The sequence below is a fragment of the Oncorhynchus gorbuscha genome, linkage group LG19 (genome assembly GCF_021184085.1).
Source record: "Oncorhynchus gorbuscha isolate QuinsamMale2020 ecotype Even-year linkage group LG19, OgorEven_v1.0, whole genome shotgun sequence".
Classification (NCBI taxonomy): domain Eukaryota; kingdom Metazoa; phylum Chordata; class Actinopteri; order Salmoniformes; family Salmonidae; genus Oncorhynchus; species Oncorhynchus gorbuscha.
The window spans coordinates 59,742,223-59,762,780 of record NC_060191.1 but is presented as its reverse complement, the minus strand read 5'-3'; the positions used below and the strand labels follow the sequence as shown (position 1 = coordinate 59,762,780).

Here is a 20,558-nt window from a genome sequence, read left to right as displayed (position 1 = left end):
GGGAAATCTCTTGGTAAGATGGGTAAAATAAGATGTTAGAGTACTACTCACAATACAGGTGAATGCATATTCAATAGGAGTGTGTGCATGCATTCAGTTACTGAGCTTGAATAGTGGTGTCAATGGTGCTACAAATTACATTACATTCTGTTTGCCTTCCATTTGGGACTTACAGTGCCTTCAAAAATTATTCATACTCATTGACTTTTGTTGTGTTGATTTCAGCCTGATGTCAAAATAGATTTCTCACCCATCTACACACAATGACAAAGTGAAAACATGTTTTTAGAAATTTGGGCAAATTTATTGACAATAAAATATAGAAATGTTCTTATTAACATAAGTATTCACACCCTTGAGTCAGTACTTTGTAGAAGCTCCTTTGGCAGCCATTACAGCTGTAAGTCTCTAAGAGCTTTCCACACCTGGATTGTGCAACATTTGCCCATTTATTCTTCTCAAAATTCTTCAAGCTCTGTCAAATTGATTGTTGATCATTGCTCGACAACAATTTTCAGGTCTTACCATAGATTGAAATCAAAACTGTAACTCAGCCACTCTGGCCACTGCCTTCTTGGTAAGCAACTCCAGTGTAGATTTGGCCTTATGTTTCAGGTTATTGTCCTGCTGAAAGGTGAATTTATCTCCAAGTGTCTGGTGGAAAGTAGACTGAACAGGGTGTTCCTCTAGGATTTGGCTATGCTTAGGTCCATTCAGTTTTTTTTAACCCAAAAAACTCTCCAGTCCTTAACAATTACAAGCTTGAAAATATGGAGTGATATAGAACATCTAGTGGTACTCGCTGATGCGTTATATTGGATTTGCCCCAAACATAACACTGTTCAGAACAAAAAGGGAATTGCTTTGCCACATTTCTTGCAATATTACTTTAGTGCCTTGTTGCAAACAGGATGCATGTTTGGGAATATTTATTCTGTACTGGCATCCTTTCCACTCTGTCCATTAGGTTAGTAACAGTGAAAAGGTGACTCCGGGATACTGGCCTTCTAGGCAGAGTTCCTCTGTCCAGTGTCTGTTTGTTTGCCCTACTTAATCTTTTATACTCTTTATATTCTGGTTCGAGCCAGTTTGCGCTGTTCTGTGAAGGGAGTAGTACACAGCGTTGTACGAGATCTTCAGTTTCTTGGCAATTTCTTGCATGGAATAGCCTTCATTTCTCAGACTAAGAAAAGACTGACGAGTTTATGAAGAAAGGTCATTGTTTCTGGCCATTTTGAGCCTGTAATCGAACCCACAAATGCTGATTTTCTTTTTTCACTTTCTTTTTTTTCTTTCACCTTTTATTCAACCAGGTAGGCTTGTTGAGAACAAGTTCTCATTTACAACTGTGACCTGGCCAAGATGAAGCAAAGCAGTGCGACCAAAACAACAGTGTTACATGTGGGATAAACAAACATACAATAGAAAAATCTATATACAGTGTGTGCAAATATAGTAAGATTAGGTAGGTAAGGCAATAAGTAGGCCATAGTGGTGAAATAATTACAAAGTAGCAATTAAACACGAGTGATAAATGTGCAGAAGATTAATGTGCCGCCATTGAAAATAAGAATTTGTTCTTTACTGACTTGCCTAGTTAAAGAAAGGTTAAAAAAAAGAATAGCCTTGCTAGCAGCAGGCAAACTTGTCACGGAAATCAGAAAAGCAATCAAATTAAATCGTTTACCTTTGAACTTCGGATGTTGTCACTCACGAGACTCCCAGGTAGACAGCCAAAGTTCATTTTTTTCCCAAAATATTATTTTTGTAGGTGAAATGGCTCCGTTTGTTCTTCACCTTTGGCTGAGAAATCGCCTGGAAATTGCGGTCACCACAACACCGAAAAATATTCCAAGTTGGCTCCATAATATCGACAAAAACATGGCAAACGTTGTTTAGAATCCATCCTCAAGGTGTTTTTCTAATATCTATTCAATAATATATCCGTCGGGACAATTCCTTTTTCTCTAGGACCGATTGGAGTAATGGCTACCTCTGCACTTTACGCGAGAATCTCTCTTGGAGTCACCCGTGTGACCACTTATGCAATGTGCCCCCATAAGGCTATTCTTCAACAGAAATGCGTAAAACTACGTCACAATGCTGTAGACACCTTGGGGAATATGTAGAAAGCGTAAGCTCGTTGATGGTACATTCACAGCCATATAGGGAGTCATTGGAACGCAGCGCTTTCAAAACCTGGGGCACTTCCGGATTGGATTTTTCTCAGGCTTTCGCCTGCAACATCAGTTCTGTTATACTCACAGACTATATCTTTACAGTTTTGGAAATGTTAGGAAACACTATCCAAAGCTGTCAATTATATGCATATCCTAACATCTTTTCCTGCAAAATATCCCGTTTAAAACTGGAACGGTTTTATTTCAAAAAATGAAAATACTGCCCCCTAACACCAAGAGGTTAAGCAACAATAGAAAGAGGTGGTGTAAATATTATGAAAGGTATGTATGTATGTATGTATGTATGTATGTATGTATGTATGTATGTATGTATGTATGTATGTATGTATGTATGTATGTATGTATGTATGTATGTATGTATGTATGTATGTATGTATGTATGTATGTATGTATGTATGTATGTATGTATGTATGTATGTATGTATGTATGTATGTATGTATGTATGTATATGTATGTATGTATGTATGTATGTATGTATGTATGTATGTATGTATGTATGTATGTATGTATGTATGTATGTATGTATGTATATATTTTAAAATCATGTATGTATGTATGTATGTATGTATGTATGTATGTATGTATGTATGTATGTATGTATGTATGTATGTATGTCATAGGCCCTATTATATTTTAAAATCAAATTCTCTAGCCTATACTAGTATCTTTGTAGGCCTTATGTGTAGCACCATAATCGCATGTTCTGTTTTGCTTAATCATGGTTTAATGGTGCGTCTTTCCAGTCCATATAGTACACTAATACAGTTTACACATTCAAAGATTAGCCTACTGGCTAGTTTCATTTATTTACCCAAGAGAGCATATAGCGAGCTACGTTAATGTGCCTATGTCATGTATTGGATAACTGCACAATCATTTGGGCTTTGTCTCATTAAATGTCTTTAATGTAGGGCTCATGACATGTATTTTAATATATTGCTCAGATAACATCAGGTTTGAGTTTCCATGCTAATCAAATCCAAATGTGTGTGTGCTTTATACTTTTAGAATGAGATTTCTGGTTTTGGTGTGAAGTACCGGGTTAGCCAGGTGAAAGGGGATTTATTCTCCGGCTGCAACATTTTGTAAAATATTCTACCCCTAGTCCATGCAACTTATTATGTGACTTGTTAAGCAAATGTTTATTTAGGCTTGACAAAAGGGGTTGAATACCTATTGACTCAAGACGTTTCAGCTTTTCATATTTTATTAATTTCTCTATAAAAAATTAAACAAAGATTTAAAGCATAATTCCACATTATGGAGTGTGTGTGTAGGCCAGTAATGACAAAAAGTCTATGATTTGTTATTATTGATGCGCTAGTCATTCTGTGTTCGGGCGATTTCTTTAAAAAAAAAATAATTAAGCTGTCAGGACACCACTCTAAACTACTCCGCTGCCAGGATGAAATTTGAAATGACTTAATTGGCAAATTAATTTCAATAAATGGGCATGTTGTAACTGAATCCTACTGTTACAATTGGATGGAGCGAGGCTGTAGCAACGCTCCCTTTTAATATCTCTCGCCATCGCTCACATCACTTTTTGCTGTTTACTGCTAAAATGAGAGATGGCTCAATGGCGATGAAATTTGCTGCCAACCCATACATGTGTGTAATATCTAGCAAGGAGAACAAGAGTAGAAAAGAAGAATAAACGGCGATCCATGTTCTGACATATACATCTGACCGTAATTTGAGAAGCGAGAACTAGGGATGCACGATATATCAGTAAGCTAATCAGAACCGGACAATATTGGCTTAAAATGCCGCCATCGGCCCGACGTCTAGTTTAGCGCTGATGTGCAAATCCGATGTCGAAGCGGACCTATATAATGTAGGTAGATGACTTGATGATGCCGCGAAAAAGACATCGCTACATGTGCAACACAGCATTCCTAACCTAGCCCACAATGTCTGCTGTGTGGATCTATTTTGAAGTTGCAAAGGAAGATTAAAAAGGCCATATGCAACGTTTGTGCTTCTATTATTTCCTGAGGGGAGAAAGTGACATCCTTCAATACCACAAACCTAATTTCTTATTTGAAAGTGCATCACCCCCAGACGTTCAGCGACTACTTAGAATAATAGCAGAAAAAATGAAGCTCACACTTCAAATAACTAAACAACTTCAAGTCGAACAGTCATTTGAACGAGTAAGAACATTTCAGCGAGACAACTTGAAGGCGAAATCCATTAACGCCAAGATATTGGAATTTATTGCCCTTGACAATTTATAATGTTATTTCACCTTTATTTAACCAGGTAGGCTAGTTGAAAACAAGTTCTCATTTACAACTGCGACCTGACAATCAACCGTTCTGTTGTGGATGATGGCTTTCACTATCTGGTCGAGCACCTTGAGCCCCGGTAGGCGCTATTTTTCAGATCTAGCCCTACCGGACTTGCAGTATTGTTGAAACGCACATACATGGGCGTCACTGCTATTAGCTTCACAACTGACATTTGGACCAGCGATATCAGCCCCATAAGCATGCTGTCTGACCGCACAGTGGGTCGACAAGGATTTCGTACTGAGGAAAACCATATTGCATACTCAAGACTGCTGGTTCTCATACCGTTGCAATGGCATTTGAGAACATGTTTGAAACTTGGAAACATGAACACACACCTAGCTGTATTCAAACAACTGACTCGAAATAAGCTCATCAACTGCGTCTGCAGCAGACGTGATACCCTCTGTCATTGCATTGAAATGCCTGTTAAAAAAACTGCCAGCACAGACCGTGGGGTTAACTTGCAAAATTACTCTACTAGAGGCTGTGAACAAACGATTCGGTGGCATTCTCTCTGAGCCTCTTTACTGTGTCGCCGCTATACTCTATGCTTGGTACAAGGACAGCTACTTCGATGCAGACAAGAAACATGGTTTACGTGAAATGTGAGAGACTGCTGGATCGGATGGAAACGGACAGAGTGGCAGTGTGCACTGAAGAAAGGCCACAGACAGACAGAGCTGAAACTTCACTACTTCACATGTATGATGAAATCCTGGTTGAGGATGAAATGACTGAACAAATTAACAAAACGGCACAGCATATAAGTGAAAGAAATAGTTTTACTGGTGACGGGGACAACGTAAATGCCAATATGTCTCTGTAATAAAGCCCTATTGTGTGGAAAAGGTCACTCTGATTGGCTGGGCCTGGCTCCCAATTTTTTTAGGGCCGAATGAAATTATTTGAACTGACTGATTTCCTTATAGGAACTGTATCTCAGCGATATCTTTGAAATTGTATCATGTTGCATTTTTATATTCAGTATAATTGTATGCTAATTTAAATGTTTGGGACGTCTCTTTTTCCACAGCAGGGGCATACTACCCGGCCCAACAGCAGTACACGTCCTCCTTGCCGGCTGCTCCGGTTATCATGAACCCTCCCCCCCAGCAGCAGCAACTACCTCCACAGAAACAGATCCAGCCCAAAAGGGAGCGCAAACAGGTACAGGTAAACTCATCGTCCCACTTCTACCTGTTATACACCACCTAAATATACATACACACAGGTAAACTCATCGTCCCACTTCTACCTGTTATACACCACCTAAATATACATACACACAGGTAAACTCATCGTCCCACTTCTACCTGTTATACACCACCTAAATATACATACACACAGGTAAACTCATCGTCCCACTTCTACCTGTTATACATAAACACAGGTAAACTCATCGTCCCACTTCTACCTGTTATACATAAACACAGGTAAACTCATCGTCCCACTTCTACCTGTTATACACCACCTAAATATACATACACACAGGTAAACTCATCGTCCCACTTCTACCTGTTATACACCACCTAAATATACATACACACAGGTAAACTCATCGTCCCACCTCTACCTGTTATACGCCACCTAAATATACATACACACAGGTAAACTCATCGTTCCACCTCTACCTGATATACACCACCTAAATATACATACACACAGGTAAACTCATCGTCCCACCTCTACCTGTTATACACCACCTAAATATACATACACACAGGTAAACTCATCGCCCCACCTCTACAATACTGCTTTTTTTACTGCTTTCATATTGTTTTATTGAACAGAGGAGCACCAGGTCAGTGAGTTGGATTGGAACCCGTGCCCACTCTGGTAGTCGGTGCGTTGGATTGGAACCCGTGCCCACTCTGGTAGTCGGTGCGTTGGATTGGAACCCGTGCCCACTCTGGTAGTCGGTGCGTTGGATTGGAACCCGTGCCCACTCTGGTAGTCGGTGCGTTGGATTGGAACCCGTGCCCACTCTGGTAGTCGGTGCGTTGGATTGGAACCCGTGCTCACTCTGGTATGCCGGGGTCAGTGGCACTAACTGCAGGACCTCAGGCCAGCCCCACGTAACACCTCTACTTAGGTAGACAATCAGGTATCCTCATCCCAGAATGGACAGGTAACAGATCTGGAAACCCCAAGAGATGTTAATGGCCTGATGTTATACAGTCAAACATCCCCATCAACCAGAGCAGCGTTTAAATATTTCAGTGATTCTCCCTAAAGGAAGTGAAGGACTGTGCCAATAAAGGGTGTCTATGTTTCAGTCAGTAAGGTGTGTCCAACACGGATGCCTTTTCCCCATCCACTGTGAAGGTTTAATAGTGCAGTTTTGGTCTACAGCTACTGTGTCTTCCTGTCTGACCTACGCTCTTAAAGGTGGATGTGACAGGATGATTGTGTGATGATGATTAACACTGTGATGTGGGTAGTGTTGCAATCTGTCCAGGGAAGATTCTAGATGGGCCTATTCCTCATGATTTATGTTCAGTCAGTGATTTGAATTAGATAACTGTAACACTAAACTTCTGTGACTCGAGCATGTTCTTTAGTGCTGTAGTACTGAGGTGCCTCTTCTCTGGCTGTTGGTGCAGGTGTCCTCAGCTGGTCTGTATTCATCTGGTCTGTCTATTAGTGATGGGGGAACGATAGTTACATCATTTATTATTTATCGAGGGAAGTCAGTTTAGGAAAGAGATCGTATTTACAATGATTGACTGCGCTGGGCCAATTGTGCGCCTCCCTATGGGACTCGTGATCACGACCGGTTGTGATACACCCTGGGATTGAACCATCTGTAGTGATGCCTCTAGCACTGCGATACAGCGCCTTAGACCGCTGTACCACTCAAGGAACCCCATATCACAATATTGTTTTGGATGATATTATATTGATACTTTGACTCAAAGTAACTTTGTAAAATAAATGTGTACCTGTGCCGACACTACTGTATTTTTCACCCTATAGCTTGGGAGGTGTTTAGTCCCAGGTTCCTTAGCTTAGTGATGAGCTTTGAGGTTACTATGGGTTTGAACGCTGTGCTGTAGTCAATGAATATTCTCACATAGGTGTTCCTTTTGTCCAGGTGGGAAAGGGCAGTGTGGAGTGCAATAGAGATTGCATCATCTGTGGATCTGTTTGGGCGGTATGCAAATTGGAGTGGGTAAAGGGTTTCTGGGCTAATGGTGTTGTGCTTTGAAAGGCTGGTAATGGCTCGTCATGGTTACGGACTTGAGTGCTACTGGTCTGTAGTCATTTAGGCAGGTTGCCTTTGTGTTCTTGGGCACAGGGTCTATGGTGGTCGGCTTGAAATATGTTGGTATTACAGACTCAATCAGGGACATGTTGAAAATGTCAGTGAAGGCACCTGTCAGTTGGTCAGCACATGCCCGGAGCACACGTCCTGGCAATCTGTCTGGCCCCGCAGCCTTGTGTATGTTGACCTGTTTAAAGGTCTTACTCACGTCGGCTACGGAGAGCGTGATCACACAGTCGTCCAGAACAGCTGATGCTCTCATGCATGGCTCAGTGTTGCTTGCCTCGAAGCGCGCATAGAAGTAATTTAGCTCATCTGGTAGGCTCGTGTCACTGGGCAGCTCGCGGCTGTGCTTACCTTTGTAGTCTGTAATAGTTTACAAGCCCTGCCACATCCAACGAGCATCGGAGCCGGTGTAGTATGATTCAATCTTAGCCCTGTATTGACGCTTTGCCAGTTTGATGGTTCGGCGCAGGGCATAGCGGGATTTCTTGTAAGCTTCCGGGTTAGAGTCCCGCACCTTGAAAACGGCAGCTCTACCCTTTAGCTCAGTGCGACTGTTGCCTATAATCCGTGGCTTCTGGTTGGGGTATGTATGTATGTACAGTCACTGTGGGGACGACGTCTTTGATGCACTTATTAATAAAGCCAGTGACTGATGTGGTGTACTCCTCAATGTCATCGGAAGAATCCCGGAACATGTTCCAGTCTGTGATAGCAAAACAGTCCTGTAGTTTAGCATCTGCTTCATCTGACCACTTTTATTTTTATAGACCAAGTCACTGGTGCTTCCTGCTTTAATTTTTGCTTGTAAGCAGGATTCAGGAGGAAAGAGTTGTGGTCGGATTTACCAAATGGAGGGCGAGGGAGAGATTTGTACTTGTCTCGGTGTGTGGAGTACAGATGATCTAGAATTCTTTTCCCTCTGGTTGCACATTTAACATGTTGATAGAGATTTTGCATTAAAGTCTCCGGCCACTAGGAGCGCCGCCTCTGGGTGAGTGATTTCCTTATACAGTTGACTGAGTGCAGTCTTAGTGCCAGAAAATGTTTGTGGTTGTAAATAAACAGCCACAAAAAGTATAGCTGAGAACTCTCTAGGCAAGTAGTGTGGCCTGCAATTTATCACAATATACTCTACTTCAGGTGAGCAAAATCTAGAGACTTCCTTAGTTTGTGCACCAGCTGTTGTTTACAAATATGCACAGACTGCCCCCCCCCCCCCCCTCGCCTTAACGGGGTGTGCTGTTCTATCCTGCCGGTGCAGCGTATATCCCACTAGCTGAATATCCATGTCGTCATTCAACCACGATTCCGTGACATACAGGATATTACAGTTTTTGACTCGAAGCGAGGCGACCATCTCTATCGGCACCATCTTTTGTCCTGCCCATTAACCCTCGGATTGTGTATGTGTGCCATTCAATGTCTCAATTGTCTCGAGGCATATAAAAATACTTCTTTAACCTGTCTCCTCCCCTTCATCTACACTAATGGGAATGGATTTAACAGGTGACATCAATAAGAGATCATAGCTTTCACCTGGATTCACTTGGTTGCTATCATGGAATGAGAAGGTGTTCCTAATGTTTTCTACACAGTGTGTAGTGAGCAATATGTTTGAAACGTGAAATCAGTCAGTCAGTCGTGGCCAAAAGTTGAGAATGACACAAATAAAAATGTTCAGTCTGTTGCCTCCGTGTCTTTAGATATTTTTGTCAGATGTTACTATGGATACTGAAGTATAATTACAGGCATTTCATAAGTGTCAAAGGCTTTTATTGACGATCACATTAAGTTTATGCAGAGTCAATATTGCAGTGTTGACCCTTCTTTTTCAAGACTTCTGCAATCTGCCCTGGCATGCTGTCAATTAACTTCTGGGCCACATCCTGACTGATAGCAGCCCACTCTTGCATAATCAATGCTTGGAGTTTTGTCAGAATTTGTGGGGGTTTTGTTTGTCCAACCTCCTCGAGGATTGACCACAAGTTCTCAATGGGATTAAGGTCTGGGGAGTTTCCTGGCCATGGACCCAAAATATAGATGTTTTGTTCCCCGAGCCACTTAGTTATCACTTTTGCCTTATGGCAAGGTGCTCCATCATGCTGGAAAAGGCATTGTTCGTCACCAAACTGTTCCTGGATGGTTGGGAGAAGTTGCTCTCGGAGGATGTGTTGGTACCATTCTTTGTTCATGGCTGTGTTCTTTGGCAAAATTGTGAGTTAGCCCACTCCCTTGGCTGAGAAGCAACCCCACACATGAATTGTCTCAGGATGCTTTACTGTTGGCATTACACATGACTGATGGTAGCGCTCAACTCTCCGGACAAGCTTTTTTCCGGATGCCCAAAACAATCGGAAAGGGGATTCATCAGAAAAAATGACTTTACCCCAGTCCTCAGCAGTCCAATCCCTGTCCCTTTTGCAGAATATCAGTCTGTCCCTGATGTTTTTCCTGGAGAGAAATGGCTTCTTTGCTGCCCTTCTTGACACCAGGCTCACCATCCTCAAAGTCTTCGCTTCAGTGCATGCAGATGCACTCACACCTGCCTGCTGCCATTCCTGAGCAAGCTCTGTACTGGTGTTGCCCCGATCCCGCGGCTGAATCAACTTTAGGAGGCGCTTGCTGGACTTTCTTGGGCGCCCTGAAGCCTTCACAACAATTGAACCGCTCTCCTTGAAGTTCCTGATGATCTGATAAATGGTTTATTTAGGTGCAATCTTACTGGCAGCAATATCCTTGCCTGTGAAGCCCTTTTTGTGCAAAGCAATGATGGCGGCACGTGTTCCCTTCCAGGTAACCATGGTTTACAGGAAGAACAATGATTCCAAGCACCACCCACCTTTTTCAACCTTTCAGTCTGTTTTTCGAACCCAATCAGCATGACAGAGTGATCTCCAGCCTTGTCCTCGTCAACACACACCTGTGAGAGAATCACTGACATGTCACCTGGTCCTTTTGTGGCAGGGCTGAAATGCAGTGGAAATGTTTTTGGGGGATTCAGTTTGTTTGCATGGCAAAGAGGGACATTGCAGTTAATTGCAATTAATCTAATCACTCTTCATAACGTTCTGGAGTATTTGCAAATTGCCGTCATATAAACTGATGCAGCAGACTTTGTGGAAATGTATATTTGTCATTCTCAAAACTTTTGGCCACGAATGTATATATAATCGTGAGAATCGTAATTCGTATTGTATCAGTACCTAAGTATTGTCATAATATTGTATTGTGAGATCCCTGGCAATTCCCAGTCCTACTGTCTATGGTGGACTTGGCTGGTCTGGTTTCTTAGTACTTCAATGGCAGACTACTGATCAAGTTTTCCTTTTGTTCTACTGCATTCTGTTGGACTGAACTGATTTGTCCCTGTGCTGATCTGGCTAAAGTGGACCTGGCTGATCAGGTTAGACTGTGCTCTATGGTAGACTGATCTAGTCTGCAGCGCATCTGTTTTCTACGATTGTGCCAGGTTTATCGAATTGAGTATCTGTGTTCAGTATATCTGTGCTCTGTATGGTACGGTGGGTCTGGCTGATTTATCACTGGCTGTGGGAGCATGCAGCTGGCTGTGGTTGCTGTGGTGGACTTTGGCCGGCCAAGCTGTCCTGTCCCACGCTGCTCAAGGTCCTTCAGAGACTCTCCCAGTCCCACTAGGAGGATGGTAGACGGGGACTGGAGAGGAAGCGCTGCAGCGGAATGCCCCGCAGTGAGTCATGATTCAGCCAGTCTGTGCTGTGTCTTTCTATATGGTTTCAAACATGTCTGCTGGTATTCTGGCAAAAGAGTATGGAGTGATAAGCTGTTTTTCAGCCGCGCTAAGCAGACTACTTAGTCGTAGCTGTGTTGTAACTGTGAGTAATTGTATCCATTTTTTTATTTTAACTACTGCCTTCAAGCAGTGCATTGGCCTGTATTTTCCTCCTCTCCATAAAAAATGGTCTCCTCACTCTCTCTGGTCTCTGGGGAGAGGAAGGGGGAGTGAAAGGACATGTCAGCACATAGCTCAGCTCCACGTGGCTTCCATTCTCCTCCCCCTCTGAGCCAGAAGCACAATAGCTGACCTATCTCCTCCCCTTCTCTCTCTCGCTGTCTCTGCTGCTGCTTCTGTGGCATTCCCAGTCTCTCCTCTTCCATCCACTGCCCCTCCCTCTCCCCCAGGAAGAGGCTGTAATATTTAGGAGTGAGTGTGTGCACAGAATGACAGAAAAGCAGCTGAGAGAGAACATTTATTTTGTATTTATACATTTTTTGGCACTAGCCTGATCTTATTGGCAGAGTTTTATATTTTTTAAATATATTTTTCTCCCTGAAATCCCTCTTCCCTCTCCCCCTCTCTTTGGCCCCCTTTGACTCTGTAGTTTGGTGGGCGGGGGCGCTTGCATTCCAATGCTGCAGCTCCACCCGGCCAGTCACTCTGGCTTCTATCGCTCGCTCTATACGTGTGTGTGCGAGCTGGGAACGAGGCTCTGCCCTGTTGGCTTTGCTCACTGAGTTGTTAAGGGAGTAGGCTACGTGTGTGTTGCCAGGCCGACAGCTCAACTCCGGCCCCAGGATGAGAGAGGCCTGCTAAGGACTCTGGAGCCTGTCCGTGTGCCAGGTAAATGACTCTACCAGCGGGGGACTGTGCTCTCTCACGCCTGTTGCTAACAACTCTTGGTGTGTGACGGAGAGTTTGTGATAGAAAACATGTGGCTCTGTGTAAGGGCACGCCTTGTGAGTAATCTGTTTTTCAGAAGTTTGAAGGAGTACTGTACGATGTGCTTTTAAATAACATCAAATCTGTTTAGTTTTTTGGTGTAGTTTGAGTGATCATATGGAGAGAGAAAAGAGAACGCACTGGAATTTGTTCACTTAGCTGAAGTTAAGTTTGTCAAATTTTGTTGGGTAAGAATTCGCTAAAACAAGGCAGCAGCAGTCCGTGTAGACATCTTTTTGTCATGCTGCATAGCTGTTGTGGGGCTGGTGTTTCTTGTCAGTATGTGAGAAATGTAGCTCTGCTGAATGAGAAGACGCTGCTAGGCCACAGTACAACAAGACTTTTGGGAACGGGGCCGAGCATCATAGAAAGCAGTTGTGACGGCTCTTCTCTTCAGCTTTCTCCTCCCTCTCTCTCCTTTACTCTCGCTCTTTCTCTCTCTTTTGCTCTCCCTCCTTTAGAAAGTGAATGAACCAAGAGCAAATAAGTTTTTCTTTAAGGCTCTCACGCATTCTCTTGCTCCTGTTTTCTATATTGTTATTCTTGTATCCCTCACTGTTGTCTTGTGTCCTCTCTATAGATCACAATACGAGACCCTAACCAGGGTGGTAGAGACATCACTGAGGAGATTATGTCAGGGGGCACTCGCAGTGGCACCACCCCCACACCCCCACAGGTGAGCGACGACTCTTCAGAGGTGAGCTACCGTACCCTTGTCACCAACCATCATCCTTTTACACAACTTTAGCTACTATGCAGTCACGCAGCTGTCCAATATGAAAAGAAAATGTCTGCCCATCCATTGTTTCTAACCTGGCATAAGGCTGTCATATGGTTGTGTCCACTCGCATTCCCTAATGTTTGGGTGTTGTTGTTCTGTCCCTCCTTTAGTCATCTGGATCAGAGGGCCCAGCTGTTGCCCAGGCCAACGGTGAGAACGTGACACCTGTCATGGTCAGACCAGGTGAGTTGGCCGATGGGTCAGGTGATCTTGAAAGATGTAGCTGGCCGTCTCTGATTGGTTCACATTCAGTACATAGAAGTAATTTTTGTGAATTTGAATAAATCACATAGACAAAATGCTCCGTTGGAAAGGTCCCATGCATTTTGACCATCCGATAACGGATTGATAATAAGTGTGTAATTATCAAAAGATGATCAAATGACGAGGGTAAATTTTAACATTAGTATGGTACTATTGACCACATCCTCAAGCATCTTTTTTTCATCGTCAGATGACAGAAGGAAACCTGCAGCCACACTCATCACTGGCCCCCCAGCCCTGTCTAAAACCCCTGAACTTGTCAAGACTGCCCCTACAGAGGTCAAACTCCCAGACACTGACAGTAAATCCCCTTCCTTACCCCAGGACCTACCCACACCCCCGCGGGTAACTACCACCCTCCACACTACTGCCCCTGGCACCCCACCCTCAACTAGTCCCATTGCAGACATGATGGACGCACCAGCCCCGGCCGCTGCTCCAGCCCTATCTGCCCCTAAAGTGCCTGCTTACCCTGCACCCCTACCTGAACCCCGCCCCACTCCTGCAGCTGTGGAGCAGCCCTCAGCCACCAAGGAGGCGCGGGAGGAGGTGAAGGAGAAAGAGATTAAAGAGGTAACGGAGGCTAGAGAAGTGACTACATCATCTAAACCTGAGCCTTCCCTTGCTCCAGTGACCAACCCTAGCAGCAGCACTAACAGTGTGTCTGCCACCCAGCCACTCCCAGAGGAGGAGCCAGTAGCCCTGTCCATTACCATGCCCTCCCTCCAGGCAGCAGAACCCCTGCTGGAGTCTCCCATCGCCCAGCAAGAGGAGCTCCGTCTGCCCAACGGCTTGCCGCTCCCCAGCTCCCAGGAACCTGAGAAGGTTTCTGCAGAGTTGTCTGAGTGTGACCTCAGCCCCATCGCTGAGCCTGAGGTGGCCCCATTACAGAGGGAGGCACCCACGCATGTCGCCGCCACGGCAAAGCCCGACCCCGTCGTCCAGGCGGCCGTTGCCCCCGTGGTCCTAGCTGAGACTGCTATTACTACAGAGGTAACCCCTCGCCAAATTGAAGACGAGATGGACTCTCCACCATCACAGCGCACCATCCCACCCGGGGAGAATTCTATGCAAGGTCTGTATCAGTCTGACTCTCACTATTTCTCTCTCTCTATCTAGATCAGGTTTTCCCAAACTGGGGCAATGCCGTCGGGGACGCCAAATAAAAATGTGATTAAAAAAAAAAAAAACATTTTTCCCCCCACATTTTTAAACAGTCCATTTATACTTTCCAACGGGTCTAGACATGTTTTTTTTTTCTTCTCATTTCACTGCCAAAAATAAAGTAAAACCATCTAGTGTTCAGCAAAATAACATGTCAAATAATTAACATCCAATCACATTAACCGTTACTCTCTCGCGGGAATTCCACTAACGGTCTGTATGTAGCCAAATGTAGCTGCTGCTCATGTTGGTATCTATACTGATGGTGCAAAAGCCATGACAGAGAGACATAGTGGAGTGGTAACGCCCGTGCAAGCAGTTGCTCCCGACGACACTTGGGTACACAGCAGCATCCACCGAAAGGCTCCTGCTGCCAAGGGAATGCCTGACAACTTGATAGATATTTTGGACACTACACGGACAATGTCAAATGTGAAGCACCTGAGTGAGTTGGGAGCGCAATTACGCAGGTACTTTCCTGAAATGGATGACACAAACAACTGGATTTATTTTCCCTTTCATGCCCTGCCTCCAGTCCACTTAACACTATCTGAACGAGAGAGCCTCGTCAAAATTCTCTGAAAATTTCATCAGAAGCCACTGACAGATTTCTGAGTATCCTGCCTTGGCAAACTGTGCTGTTAAGACGCTGATGCACTTTGCAACCATGTACCTATGTGAGAGTGGATTCTCAGCCCTCACTAGCATGAAAACTAAATACAGGCACAGACTGTGTGGAATTTGTTTTAAGACTGACATTCTCTCCAATACAACCCAGCACTACAGAGTTTTGTGCATCCTTTCATGCACACTCTTTTCATTAACCTGTGGTGGTTTATTTCACAATTTTTGATTAACAAACAAGGTTTTATATGTAATATGGTTAAATAAAGTGCAAAATTATTGATTATTATTATTATTTGTTCCCTGGTTCTATAAGAGCTCTTTGTCACAACCTGGGTCATGGGAAGTGACAAACTCACACTCATTCTTATGTTTAATACATTTATTGTGTAGTGTGTGTGGCAGGTTTACAATGATGGCAAAAAAACATTTGAAAGTGCGCTGACCCTGGTACCTGAGGGGGTCCGCAGCTGGATGTTGAATGTTTGAAGGGGTACAGGACTATAAAAGGTTTGGGGACCACTGATCTAGATCGATCGGTCAGTCATTCAACCACATTGTCTTTCTTAATTCCTAACCCTACCCCTTGGCACTTTGTGATGATAAGACATTGGCTAAGATGATCTGCCCCTTGAGGCGCTGCAGTCTGACTGTCTGTCGAGCATGTGTCATGAGGGGCAGAGAGTGACAGGGTTGTGTCTACACTGAGGACACAGAATAGTGGGTACTTGGAATGATAATGGCGCCAACAGAAAGCCATTCAAATAAAACTTTGGATAGGTGGCAATGTGGTAACCTCTCCACTTTGATTTCTGAGTTCGTGTGTTGGATTGGTATTGTCAGTCTATAGAGGTTTAGTCTGACTGTGTTGGTGGTGTTCTGCTTGTAGCTGCCGTTTCTGTGCCTAAGAAGAAGAGGAAGATGAAGGATCTGAACAGGAAGGAGGCTGTTGGAGACCTCCTGGATGCCTTTAAGGAGGTCTGTTCACACAAACTACCCACTCCATTCATATCAAATACACCACCCACTCCATTCATATCAAACACGCCACCCACTCCGTTCATATCAAACACGCCACCCACTCCGTTCATATCACCCACTCCGTTCATATCAAATACGCCACCCACTCCGTTCATATCAAATACGCCACCCACTCCGTTCATATCAAATACGCCACCCACTCCGTTCATATCAAACACGCCACCCACTCCGTTCATATCAAACACGCCACCCACTCCGTTCATATCAAACACGCCACCCACTCCGTTCATATCAAACACGCCACCCACTCCGTTCATATCAAACACGCCACCCACGCCGTTCATATCAAAGTATTAAGAATGCCTGGTTTTATCGACCAATACTCTTTCCTCTACCGCCCCTCTCTCCCCCTATCCGTTCCCACCCTGTTTCTCGCACACTCTCCTCCTCTGACACTCTCACACACCCCCCTCTCGCTCGCTCTCGCACCCCCTTCTCTTCTCTCCCCCTTTCCAGGAGCAGGTAGTGCAGAGCCCGCCAGAGCAGGCCACACCCACTTCTGCCTCTGACACAGAGGAGCCCCGCCCATCCACCACCCCTGCCGTTGCAGAGGTAGGTGAGACGTGGGAGGAGAAGGAGGACAAACTGGATGCAGAGAACATTGAACCCAAGCCCGGGGATCTGAAGTACCAGTACAAAGAGGGTGGGTTCTGAACCTTGGCCCTAAGAAGAGAATGGGTTCTGAACCTTGGCCCTAAGAGGCTGTGTAACATGTATATACTTACTTAGAAATGTTATTATCTACACCTGATCTCAAAGGGTCTGCCTTTACTGTCAGTCAAGAGGATGCAAAGTTTAACTTTTTTGGAAATGCTTTGTCAGAGCATGGGTCCTAAAGTCCCATTTGACATCAATGTATGATTTTATTTTTAAGTGAAACTGAGCGATACTCAGTTCGGATGCCAGACTAAATACACCAACTCTACCAACCTAGACTACCGATGAAAAGTCAATGTGATTCCTCTATCATTCCTTGTTCCTTCTCTCCTCCAGAACTATGTAGGCTTATAGACCCAGAGGAGAAGAAGAGGTATGACAGGGACTTCCTGCTGGGCTTCCAGTTCAACAGTGCTGCCATGTCCAAGCCTGAGGGCCTGCCTCAGATCAATGATGTGGTGCTGGACAAGGTACAGTAAAACTCTGTCCTCTGCTGGACTGGAGGAACAACTGCACGCTCCATTCAATTGTATTTATTCAGATGGACCACTTTATTCACCAGTTATTTATTTTGTCTGTCTTTGTATCCATCAATCTCGCTCTCTATTCCTGGTACTACTTCTCCCTCTCTCTCTTCCTGGTACTACTTCTCCCTCTCTCTCTTCCTGGTACTACTTCTCCCTCTCTCTCTTCCTGGTACTACTTCTCCCTCTCTCTCTTCCTGGTACTACTTCTCTATCTCTCGCTCTCTCTTTTCCTGGTACTACTTCTCCCTCTCTCCAGGCGAATAAGGCCCCTCTCCGCCAGTTGGACCCCAGCCGTTTGCCGGGGATGAACATGGGCACTGACTTCACGCCCTCATTTGCCAACCTGGGCAGGCCTGGAATGGGGGGAGGAGGTGGACACAGAGGACCAGTGAGTTAGCATGGGAAACTAGCTGTCAATCTTCTCAGACTACACTCTGATTCTGAAATTCAGGGTAGATATTAAAACAATGTGGACTGAATTTCTTTTCCTTCCCTCCTCTCCTCCAGCCCTCTGGTATGGGTGGTGGAGGACCGCGTCGCTCCCAACAGGGTCAGCGTAAGGAGCCCAGGAGGATCATCAACATCTCTTCGTCTCTGACGGACGACGTGAAACTCAACAAGGCTGAGGATGCCTGGAAGCCCGCTGTCAAGAAAGCTGCCAGTGGGCAAGCGGCTCCTGAGGAGGAGAGCGACAACCCAGAACAGACCAAGACCCATGAGCTGTTTAAGAGGGTCCGTAGTATCCTGAACAAGCTGACCCCTCAGATGTTCCAACAGCTGATGAAGCAGGTCAAGGAGCTGACCATCGATACAGAGGAGAGGCTGAAGGGAGTGATAGATCTGATCTTTGAGAAGGCCATTTCTGAACCCAACTTCTCCGTGGCCTATGCCAACATGTGCCGCTGCCTTATGGGGGTGAGTGACTCTGAAGGGTGTGTGTACGGCTAGTGTGCTGGTCTTGTTCCGGTGATGACCTCTGTTCCTTGCCATATGTCTGGGCCGCTGACTTGTGGAGTGGTACCACTACACTCATCACGTTAACTCTCATGTTCTGTGACGTCTGCAAAGCTCTCCAACCGTGGCCTAAATGCTTGTGTTTTTCTGTTCCTCTCGTCAGCTCAAAGTCCCCACTACAGACAAGCCGGGAGTCACTGTGAATTTCCGCAAGCTGCTTCTGAACCGTTGTCAGAAGGAGTTTGAGAAGGACAAGGACGATGATGTCATCTTTGAGAAAAAGCAAGAAGAGCTGGACGCTGCAGCCATGGTACGAGCTGGGCGCTTAGTGATCAATTCAAATGTCTCTCACTTTTTGAATAGGTTTTGGTTTCTGTAGGAGTTAGCTGACCATCTATCTGCTATTCCTCCCTCTGTTACATCACTTCCTGTCTGAAGGAGGAGAAGGATCGCCTGAAGGCGGAGTTGGAGGAGGCCAAAGACATTGCACGGCGGCGGTCGCTAGGCAACATAAAGTTCATCGGTGAGCTGTTCAAGCTCAAGATGCTGACGGAGGCCATCATGCACGACTGCATCGTCAAGCTGCTGAAGAACCACGATGAGGAGTCACTAGAGTGCCTCTGTAGACTCTTGTCAACTATAGGCAAGGACCTGGACTTTGAAAAGGCGAAGGTAACGCTGAACCAGTGTCTCACACACACCAACCCCTGCATCCTTTAGAACACTTACACCAAATTATTTCTAAGAAACATAGATTTACACACTAACCTGCCTGTCTTTCTGTAGCCTCGTATGGACCAGTACTTCGTCCAGATGGACAAGATCATAAAGGAGAAGAAGACATCTTCCAGAATCCGCTTCATGCTGCAGGACGTACTGGACCTCAGGAGGGTAATACCTCGTCACAAACACCACCCACCAGTGTCTGGGGAATGCTTCATCCCCCTCACCTAAATATTTTGGTCATCTATATCTAAACTGATTGACCTTTGTCCTGTGGTTGGTGTGTATCCAAGCTTATCAGTAAACACTATGGGTCAAACTACCATAGACATTATAGTCTCCCCTAACCCCACATCATCTCTGACCTCTAGTCTCACTTCCTTTACAAGTCCTCTCTATGCATGCATGTGTCAGTCTACACCCCCGCAGCCAATCCCATCTCCAAACTACTGTAACCCCTCCCTCCTCTCCATGTGATTCACCACCTAGATGTTTACCACCCTTCTAAATGGATGTGTCCCTTGAAGTTCTCACAAACTACTGTAACCCCTCCCTCCTCTCCATGTGATTCACCACCTAGATGTTTACCACCCTTCTAAATGGATGTGTCCCTTGATGTTCTCACAAACTACTGTAACCCCTCCCTCCTCTCCATGTGATTCACCACCTAGATGTTTACCACCCTTCTAAATGGATGTGTCCCTTGATGTTCTCACAAACTACTGTAACCCCTCCCTCCTCTCCATGTGATTCACCACCTAGATGTTTACCACCCTTCTAAATGGATGTGTCCCTTGATGTTCTCACAAACTACTTATCGATGCCTAGTAGGCTTGGGCAGTATCCAGACAGTCCTAGCGTCATACCGACATTGTGCCATACCGGAATATTCGGTAATACCTGCACTGAACACGAGGGCTATTTTCAATTCCAAGGTACATGTACATGTGAAATCTAACGAACGCATGCAAAAGATTTATACAGTCTCTGACACACTTTGCAGGAAAGACATCCCACTCAAAGTTATACAAGTAACTCAAAAATGCTACAAAGTTTGCTGATCGCGCAAAACATATATTAGTGATTGATACTGGAAGAGATTCTCTGAGGAGCTTGATTGCAAGAAGCTAACCACTTAGCTAGATAACTTAGCACTAAGTTAGCAAACCAAGTGCACAACTGCAGAGAATTTAGCACATTTTATACACTTAACTTAATAGTTATAAGATATCTAGCTGGCAAACATTTAGTTGTGAATTCCCTACTGCAACTAGTTCACCTGGCGTGGGCTGCAGTTACTCTCAGGACTACATGTTAGCTTTATACTGATCTCGTCATTACATTATGATCTTCTAAA

General features: G+C 44.7%; 1 protein-coding gene and 2 non-coding genes across 3 annotated transcripts in view; all 3 read left to right on the top strand.

Annotated features, from left to right (window-relative positions):
• Positions 1-20,558, top strand: part of LOC124005871 (eukaryotic translation initiation factor 4 gamma 1-like) — a 55,850-nt gene that overhangs the window by 24,810 nt on the left and 10,482 nt on the right. Inside the window, 12 exon segments of the mRNA XM_046315501.1 lie at positions 5,533-5,666; positions 13,047-13,163; positions 13,358-13,430; positions 13,702-14,586; positions 16,189-16,277; positions 16,797-16,983; positions 17,334-17,467; positions 17,781-17,912; positions 18,032-18,439; positions 18,642-18,788; positions 18,917-19,150; positions 19,265-19,369. Coding sequence (XP_046171457.1) covers positions 5,533-5,666; positions 13,047-13,163; positions 13,358-13,430; positions 13,702-14,586; positions 16,189-16,277; positions 16,797-16,983; positions 17,334-17,467; positions 17,781-17,912; positions 18,032-18,439; positions 18,642-18,788; positions 18,917-19,150; positions 19,265-19,369 — 2,645 coding nt within the window.
• LOC124006546 lies at positions 15,923-16,052 on the top strand. The gene has a single exon (XR_006833801.1). It is a non-coding gene; the product is annotated as a small nucleolar RNA SNORA17 (small nucleolar RNA).
• Positions 18,486-18,539, top strand: LOC124006547. Its single transcript, XR_006833802.1, has one exon. It is a non-coding gene; the product is annotated as a small nucleolar RNA SNORD66 (small nucleolar RNA).